A 10,124-nucleotide genomic window follows, 5' to 3' on the forward strand; every position below is an offset into this window, starting at 1 on the left:
GGAACACCTGCCAAAGAGAGGTACGTGATAACAAACCTAAGAAACTTAATTTACAAGCAACCAAAAGAGTATACACTGACTTATCCGTCGGAGTGCTAATTCCGGCACCCCCGACCGGAGTGTTCATTCCTTTTCAGGTGATTAGCTGAGGATCAAGAGCGTCCTACAGGATCCATAGAGTATTTCCAAACCACATCTCCATAGCTGGTACAAGGCTCAATCAACATTCGAAAATTGTTCATCTCAAAATCCAATTGACTTGTTTGTTGTTGTGGCTGTGGTTGGTAATAAGGCTCAAGCAACATCGCAAGATAGTCCTCAAAATTGTTGATTGCATTCGTATCATCAAGCCAACAAGCTTCCTCTGATTCTTTCCCCATTACCATTACTCCTCTGTTTTTTTGCAAATTGTTAATCGCATTCGTATCATCAAACCAACAAGCTTCCTCTGTTTCTTTCCTCACTACAATTACTCTTCTGTTTTTCTGCAAATTGTTGATCGCATTCATATCATTAAACCAACAAGTTTCCTCTGTTTCTTTCCCCATTACCACTACTTCTCTGTTTTTCTGCTTATTCACCATCTTCAAGAACTCAATTCTTGCTTTTAAAACCTCCAATTTTGACTCCAACTTTCCCAAGAAACTCATCACTGACTCTGTCAATAACCCATCAAGCCAACCATAACCATCCTCATTTCCCAACAAAACTTTCTTAGCAACTTTCTTAGAACCCAAACAACAATCAGAAAAAAAGATTCACAAGTTTTCCTAACCGGGCTTTTCTCGGCAGACTTTTTGTACATCTTGATCAGAGCTTTCACTTCATTTAGGCTGTGGGGCCATGTGTCGACCTCTCCATTTGGGGCCGAAACAGAGTGTGAAGACATTGATCCCGTAGAGAATCGAGAGCGCCATTGTCTTCTTGATCACAGTCCTTTCTCTTCATGTACATAACTCTAAGAGCTTTCTTGTTTTGAGAGTCATCACTAACTCTCCTCACTCTCTAGAATCTTCTCTCTGGAATATTCTAGAATTTTCCATATGAATCTAGAATACTCCGAAAAGATCTAGAAGATTCTGGAAAGACCTAGAGAAATCCGAAAGATTCTAGAATATCCTAGAAGGTTCCGGAACATTAAAGAAGTTTGGAGAAAACTAGAGAAATCTAGAAAGTTCCCGAAGGTTCTAGAATATTTTTGAGAAGAATAGAAAGCTCTAATATGTACTAGAGTAATTTATATTGTTCTAGAGTGTAAGGAAAGTATGAGTGTATTCTACAAAGTTCTTTAACTAGTATAAATATGAGATGAGTACATGTACTAAGAAATTGGACAATTGAGTGAAAGAAGAGTCAGCCCAAAGTGAGTCCAAAGTGAGTGGTCAAGTAATATCTAGTGTGAGGTGTCTCAAGGTTTTGTGTGAGGAAGACACAAAGTGAGAGTGCTTGAATGTATGTGTGAGTGGATAAGTGAAGTGTATTAGTGTGTGATTGTGTACAAGTGTTTTGTGTACTAGAGTGTTATCAATAAAAGTTGTATTTCTGAGTCCACCAGTGTGTCAAACTCAACAATTTGGTATCAAAGCTTGGTCGTTCGGGGACTGACACGAAGAGCGATTGAGATTGATACAAGAGATTGTTGAAGTCAATGAGCAAAGTTGTTATGGCGGATTTCAGAAACTTCATCGGTGGTATGGAGAAATTAAATTATTATAATTATGATTATTGGTGAACATGTTTCGAATTTTATTTTCAAAGACAAACGATGCACAATGTCAGTATCTAGAGAACGAGCTTGCAATGGTGACACAAGGATCAATGACTATCAGCTAATATTTTCTCAAGGTAAAGACTCTTTGCAATGAAATTTCACAACTTGATCCCGAAGCGAGTCAAGAATGAGGCGCATTATTACTTGAGGTTTAAGACCAGAGTATAGTGGGCTTATGGCCGCTATTAGAGGATGGTCCACTCAACCATCATTGGTCGAGCTCGAAAGTCTATTGGCGAATCAAGAAACTCTAGCAAAGCAAATGACTGGAGTCACATTGAAGAATAAAAGTGAAGAAGAGGCGTTATTCAATAGCAAGAAAAGAGATGGACCGAAGTGCTAAGAAAATGGAAAATCAAAGAAAGAAGAAGATGAACAATCATAAGATGATTGAAGTTATCAACGAGGGGGAGTTCGACAGGATGAAAATGATTAAAGAGTTACTAGATTTGGATGATGCAACATAGAGTGCTTCAAATGTAGCAAGATTGGCCACTACGCAAAAGAATGTTGGTCAAGAAGAAGACCAATTGAAGGTAATATGGTAACATCTAATTGATACCAAGATGAGAGTGAAGAAGAATGGGATTTCCAAGCTTCATGTGCAATGTTTGTGGTTACTGAAGCAGATTCAGAAGAGGAGATAGACTTCAATGAAGGCGTACATGAGCGGTGCAATGCAGTTACCAAGGAAGTGGATGCACACTCTATCACAGATAAGTTGATTCTTGCAATTGAGTCTAAGTCTTCAACATTTAAAGATTCAGAAGCTCACCTACTAAAGAAGTTAGGGGAGCAAACAAAAGAAGAAGTAGTTGAGGAAATGATAAAGTTGCAACATCCAATAGCTACAAGACAATGCCAACCTAATCCAAGGTACGTTGATGCAACCTTTGCTAAGATGGATGATATAAAGGAACCAATAACATTTCAGGAAACAAGAAAATTTAACAATTGAAGGAAGACAGCAAAAGAAGATATTGATGCATCAACACATATTCAAACCTGACACTCGCTCTCTAAATTGGAGGATGAGAATCCTACAGCTGGCCAAGGACGTGGTATTCCATGGAAGAATAAATCACTTTAAAATAGAGAAGTCAATATTGGAAGAGATAGAGACAAAGTTTATTGTGGCAAAGGACTAGGGTGCAAATATAATCACGAAGAGTTTCTGAAACAACATGGCATGGTTACATAATCCGGAAAAGAGAATTAGTGCTGAGGGAGAGTGTTGAGAGTCATCACTAACTCTCCTCACTCTCTAGAATCTTCTCTTTAGAATATTCTAGAAGTTTCCACATGAATCTAGAATACTCCGGAAAGATCTAGAAGATTCTGGAAAGACCAAGAGAAATCTGGAAGATTCTAGAATATCTAAGAAGGTTCCGGAACATTAAAGAAGTTTGAAGAAAACTAGAGAAATCTAGAAAGTTCCAGAAGGTTCTACAATATTTTAGAGAAGAATATAAAGCTTTAATATGTACTAGAGTAATTTATATTGTTCTAGAGTGTAGGAAAATATGAGTGTATTCTAGAAAATTCTTTAACTAGTATAAATATCAGATGAGTGCATGTACTAAGAAATTGGACAATTGGACAATTGAGTGACTCCAAAGTGAGTGGCCAAGCAATATCTAGTGTGAGGAATCTCAAGGTCTTGTGTGAGGAAGAAACAAAGTGTAAGTGCTTGAATATATGTGTGAGTGGATAAGTGAAGTGTATTAGTGTGTGATTGTGTACAAATATTTTGTGTACTAGAGTATTATCAATAAAGGCTGTATTTCTGGGTCCACCAGTGTATCAAACTCAACAGTTCTCAATTCGCTTCATGGGTTGCCGAATTTTCTTTCCCTTTTTATCATCCTCCATCGCAATAAACAAAGCAATAAAGAAAATCACTTGCAGATCAAGCAACAAACACAAGTAAAAGACAGAATTAGATACTATAAATGATACCCTAGTTATATATATACATATACAACCTAATTGGTACTGCTTGGAATCACTTCTCTGTTTTCTTGTAAATGCTATGAATGCTCCCTAGTTGGTTGCTGGGAAAAGGAAATAAAATATTGAAGAAGTTGTGTTTTTTATTTAGGCCAAATTACATTTGGTGTTCTTAAATTTTGTTCCTAATTATTTTAATTAGTTTGATTTTGAGATTCGTAATTTTAGATTTTACCTCAATTTGATCTAATTAATAATGTCAGATAGGATTTTTGAAGAAAAATAGGTATTGAGTTGATTGAGGTTAACAAGTTCATAATTTTGTTCATAAAATCATAACTCATTTTCTTTATACGCTCATTTTTCATGACAAACACTAACAATTGTAATTAATTAGATAAAATTGAGACAAAATTATAAATTTAGGATCAAAATAAAATTAATTGAAATTATAAGGACCAAAATGACACGAGCTAAATATATAGAATATTGGTGTATATTGGCCTTTTATTTATTGGGAAAAATTTGTAATTTGTGGTTGGAATATAGAATATCGGTGTATATTGGCCTTTTATTTATTGAGCAAAATTCGTAATTTGTTGTTGGAATGCTTTACCCTCTAATGATTTATATATTAGCCAGAAAGTTCCAATGTAGTTTTGGACTAAAATGTCATTTGTAATTCTGGAAATTACAAATTGCTTAAAATATGAATTGCCTCATGTGATTTTGAAAATCACATTATGCCCCTTCAAGTTTCTATTCATATAACAAGTTACCCTTTTTAATAATAATCATTAAACCAATTAACAATTCAGGCAATTTTATTGTTACATAAGAGAGTAATTCAAAATTTTATTTTTTTAATTAATTTTGTTAAATAAAAAATTCTACAAACGAGGTATTTGTAATTTCAAAAACTACAACGAAAAATTCATACTAGGCAAACTTTAGTAGATGTATTTGTAATTTTCCCTTCATTCAGTCATTGGTAGGAAGAGCGTCTCTTTCTAAGCCTTCTGTTGGATGTGCTGCCAGAGGTGGGAGTGGTTCTGGCCGCCGACCTCTTCTCTCCTCCTTCCACCCATTTTTTCTCCTTTTCTTTGTCTTTTTATTTAATAATATTGGAAGCTTGTCATTCTAACCCTTTTCAGAGCTGCCACCTTCCCACCTTCATGGATCCATTCTCACTAGATCTACCTCATCTCCTTTAGATTTGTCTCTGGCCACTTGTGTTGGCGTTGCCTCTCCCTCTTTTCGATCTTCCGGATTTGATGTTTGGCTTGTGCCCAAACTTTCATCCTCGCGTCCAAAACTTTAAGATATGATTTCAGATCTTCTCACAATATGAAAACTGACGCTATTTAACGCGTTCGTTTCATGCTAGGCAACCACCTCAACCTCAATGTTCCATCATCTTGACTTGCAGAGGTAGGGTCTTCAGATTTCAAGTTGAAGGTTGCGATTTAATGGAGCTTTGGATGTTTTTGGCGACTTGGATCTAGTTGTTTTCAATTTACCTTTTTACTTTTTTATTATTTGTTGTAACAATCCTCCCCGTGTGGAGGTTGTGTCCTTCCTTTGTGAGGGTTTTTTCTCCTTCTCTATGGAAGCTTGGATTCTTCCTCCTATGGAATTTTGGTATCTCTTTATGAGATCTTTTGCTACCACTATACAATATTAATCCGATTTTTTATGAGTTTTGTAATGAAAATTTTCTTCTCGATCTAAAAATAAATAAATAAATATCACACACATCATTTTAAGGAGTGGATTTGATTTTTTTTTTATATTTTAAAATAAGATAAAATTAACACAATAGAAAAACAGTTTTAACCTCATCTTCTCCAAATTCAAAATTAGATTAAGATGTTTATTAAAATTAAATTAAATTAAAATATAATTAATGATTGGTTTTAAAATAAAAAATAAAATAAATAATATTTAAATTTTGATCTAAAATATAACTAAATTTAAATTGGATTTAAAAGATAGATATTAAAATAAATAATTAAGAATTTAAAATTAATTGTGACTTAAAATATAATTCAATTAAAATTAGATTAAAAAGTTAAGAATTACAATAAATAATTAAAAAAGCAAGATTAATTGTGATTTAATTAAATTAATGTTATAAATTATAAATTGTGGATGAAAGAGGATAGAGAAAGAGAAAAGAAAACATAAGGTTCGAGAGTATTACAGTAATTTCACATATATATATATATATATAAAGCGATATGACATGTCCCTTCTTTTACTCTACCAAAATAAACCCGAATGTCAGTGATAACCTCTGATCAGGATTGGTCGATAGGACCCTCTGACGGTCAAGTCAGAATATTGTTCTGCCATGAGAATTTGTATTTAAAGGAGGGTTCTTGGATTACCTATGGTATGTTCTTTTTTGCTTCACCTGTTTCGCCTTTTATAATTTTCCTGACTTGAATCCCATTCGTTGGATCAATATTTGATCTGAGGGTTCTGGCCACTCCTGGCTTTGGTCAAACAAGTGGTCAAGTTGCCTTTGACTTTGATCGTTGGATCATCCTCCTATAGACGGCTTACATTATGTCAGATGCTAGTAACCAGTTTGCCAAGTGTTACGTTTGTTGAATGAGGTTGATCGGACAGACTTACCGTCTAGTAGGCCTAATCTATACTCTTGTACTTATTGCTTTGATGTTTCTACCGTTGGATGAAGATAAATCTGACATTCCTCTTTCATTTTGCAGATCTTTTTTGGAAGGAGATCTTGTACTCTTCATTGCTCCTTACGTTCCTAGTCACGCGTCTTTGCATTTCCAATTGTCTCTAATGGGCTCCTTAGAAATTTACTTGGGCCTTCCTTTTATTTTGGTTTGCTTTGCCTAATTGCTTTGGGTTTGGGCCAATATTTTATCACCCATAACATTTGTTTGAAATACTGCCTTTTAAAAAGGCTTATTGGTAAAAAGTCTATATTTACGGAGATACAACATTACATCCAATAATTAATCTTTTTTTGTTGATAAGACGAGTTGAATTAGATTTCTATGAAGTTTATGACGTCGGGATAAAATTATATAAATTTTGGTGGAATCAAATTAAAATTATATAGATTTTCATGGGACCAAAATAAAACAATATAAATTTTGTATAGGCCCTTATTTTTATAAATACTTAAAATAGGATTGGACAAATAATATTTTTTGTGAAGTTTGGGGGGTCACTGCACCAAACTCTTTGTCTGGTCCATCTATATAAGGTAATTACTCGACTATAATTGGTAATTGTCTACAAGGGGAGACAAATATAACATTTAACTATTGATCACTCTTTTAACTAATAAGTTTTACAAAAATATTTAAGACCACCTTTTCCCCACCCGCTTTGACCCCCTTTGCTTTTGATTTGTCCATTTTTCTTTTTTTTTTTCTTTTTTTTTCTTCTCTCCCAATCCCCAACCCCCACGTGTGTGTTGGGGGTGGTGGGGGTGGGAGTTTTGAGGGGATCTTAATCAGTCCTCTAAGTTTGATGATAAATTACACTCTCCTCTCTCTTGAGGTTTTAAAAAAATATATAATTACTATTACATTTTTTATATAATTACTGAAATAAATAAAAATAAATATATATTTTAATAAAAAAATAGATAATAATATTATTTTTTCTTTATTTATACGATTGACAAAAATTTGATGAAAGTGACGTAAATTACAACCTCAAAACAGATTAATATAATTATATCAAAAGACTGAAACTAATTATATTATTTTTAAATTTCAAGACAAACACAGATCAACTGAATATTTGTCATTGATATTTATTGATTGTGATTATTCAATGATCCTAAGATCTGTATTATGTCTTCATTCCAATCCATTGTAGAAGTCGTGAAAGTGATTGAAAATTATGGGTCCTTTCTTACTTGGTTAAAAACTCAACTTCTCCATCAACATTGCACTAAAAAATAAAAAATAAAAAACATTGCACTAAAGCAGTTATGCATATAATATGAGGCAATGTAGAAAGTGACACAAACAGATGTTGATCACCAAATAAATAAAATGTGTATACATCATATTTATCATATTTAAAGAATGCTAGACCCCTAGGTAGACAAAACTGAGACAGACCTCTATACATTCACCAACTGTTTTTGGGGAAATTCCTGAAAAAGTTACATAGCTAATGAGAAAAATATAAAGTTCAAATAAAATACGGGTATGAACACGATGATATTCTCCAATAATTATAAAGCTTACCCATAAATCTAAAACAACAAAAGCGTATGAATTCTCTCAACAGATCAGAAAATGCCAGATTGGTACTGGTAACAAAGGTCAAGCAACATTGAAAGGTTCTCCATCTCAAAATTCAGTTGAGTATCTTGTTGTTGTGGTTGTGGTTGTGGTTGGTAAAATTCAGTTGAATTCTCAGTTTCTCTCCCCATTACCACTACGCTGTTTTTCTGCTCATTCACCATCTTCAAGAACTCAATTCTTGCTTTCAAAACCTCCAATTTTGAATCCAACTTTCCCAAGAAACTCATCACCGACTCTGCTGATAACCCATCAAGCCAACCATAACCATCCTCATTCCCCACCAAAACTTTCTTGGCAACTTTCTCAGCACCCAAACAACAATCAGAAAAAGAAGATTCACAAGTTTTACTAACCGGGCTTTTCTTGGCAGAATCTTTGTACATCCTGATCAGAGCCTTCACTTCGTTTGGGTTTTGGGGCCACGTGTCGACCTCTCCATTGGGGCCGAAACAGAGTGTGAAGACATTGATACCGCAGAGAATCGAGAGCTCCATTGTCTTCTTGATAACACAGTCCTTTCTCCTCATGTAAGTAACTCTCAGAGCTTTCTTGTTCTCAATTCGCTTCATGGGTTTCTTTCCCTTTTTATCATCCTCCATCGTGATAAACGAAGCACTTGCAAATCAACCAACAGACACAAGTAGAGTGAAAGAGAATTAGATGATAAATACCCTAGTTATAGATGGGAAGACTCAAATCTTTTGGAAGATATTCTTCATTGCCATATTTGATTTGAGGGAACAACTGTAGTACGCAAATTTTTGTTTTATTTATAAATTTGATTCATGTATGATATTATAATGAATCCTAATGAATTATAATCATAATAATGAAAATCAAATACAAAGTCTAATTAATGAATTATACCCTAGTTATAGATTGGAAGACTGAAATCTTTTAGAAGATATTGGTTTATTGCCATATTTGATTTGAGAATTTATGAACTGAGTTTTGCCTAACAGATTATTTATTTATTTATTTTATTTTTTTTTTTATTTTTTTTTCCTAACAGAATTAACATCAATAAAAAAAAGAAAAAGGAAAGAAAATTTATGTTTGGTGAATTTTTAAAAATAGTTTCTTGAATTTTTAATTTGTATTTTTATAGTTTTAGTGATTTTTATAAAAAAAAAAAAAATTACTTATTGGATCTACTTAATTTTGGTAGACTTAAAAAATATATAATTTGTACAAAAAAAAAATTTAAAAAAATCATTAAAGTGTAGTAAATTTTTGTTTTTTTTTTAATGGAGCTTGCGATGGGTTTTGCGACTTGGATCTAGTTGTTTTCAATTTTCTTTTTTACTTTTAAATTATTTGTTATAATAATCCTCTCTGTTTGGAGGTTGTGTTCTTTCTTTGTGAGGGTTTTTTCTCCTCCTCTATGGAGACCAAGATTCTTCCTCCTATGAAAGTTTGGTATCTCTTTATGAGATCTTTTGTTACCACTATACCAGATTAATCCGTTTTGTTTATTAGTTTTGTAATGAAAATTTTCTTCCCGGTCTAAAAATAAATAAATAATTAAATATCACACACACCATTTTAAGGAGTCGATTTGATTTTTTTTTTTTAATAAGATAAAATTAACACAACTGAAAGACAGTTTTAACCTCATCTTCTCCAAACTCAAAATTAGATTAAGATGTTTATTAAAATTAAATTAAATTAAAATATAATTAACAATTTATTTAAAAGATAAATTTAATTAATGATGGGTTTTAAAATATAAAATAAAATAAATAATATTTAAAATTTGATCTAAAATATAACTAAATTAAAATTAGATTAAAACAAAGGGAGAGAAGGGCCTCTCTTATAGCCAAAAGAGACCAAAGCTTCTCCAAGAAGCTAAAAAACAAAGGCAAAGATCCTCCATACAGAGGATGCAGTCTGTGCCTCCCAGCTGGCACAGCTGGAATCAACTCACTGAGACAAAACTGGAGAAAAGGGGCCGACCAATTCAAGTGGTCGGCCAGCCACTTTAGGTGGTCGGCCAGCCAGTTCAAAAAGTCCAACTCCATGAAAGGTGGTCGGCAGCCCCATTTGGTGGTCTCCCAACTGAATGCAAGCTAGTGGTGTGGTGGGAGACCAGC

The 10,124-nt window shown here is 33.4% G+C and overlaps 1 protein-coding gene across 1 annotated transcript; it reads right to left on the reverse strand.

The window, feature by feature from the left end:
- Window positions 1-8,012: 8,012 nt before the first annotated feature.
- Window positions 8,013-8,627, reverse strand: LOC114312334 (agamous-like MADS-box protein AGL82). Its single transcript, XM_028258571.2, has one exon. The coding sequence runs from the start codon at window positions 8,625-8,627 to the stop codon at window positions 8,013-8,015; it is 615 nt and encodes a 204-aa protein (XP_028114372.2).
- Window positions 8,628-10,124: the final 1,497 nt, after the last annotated feature.

This window comes from Camellia sinensis, chromosome 15, assembly GCF_055761805.1.
Source record: "Camellia sinensis isolate YWXY chromosome 15, ASM5576180v1, whole genome shotgun sequence".
NCBI lineage: Eukaryota > Viridiplantae > Streptophyta > Magnoliopsida > Ericales > Theaceae > Camellia > Camellia sinensis.

Bases quoted from the DNA above. Each gene is read 5' to 3' on its own strand.
- LOC114312334 (XM_028258571.2), bottom strand. From the start codon at position 8,627: ATGGAGGATGATAAAAAGGGAAAGAAACCCATGAAGCGAATTGAGAAC.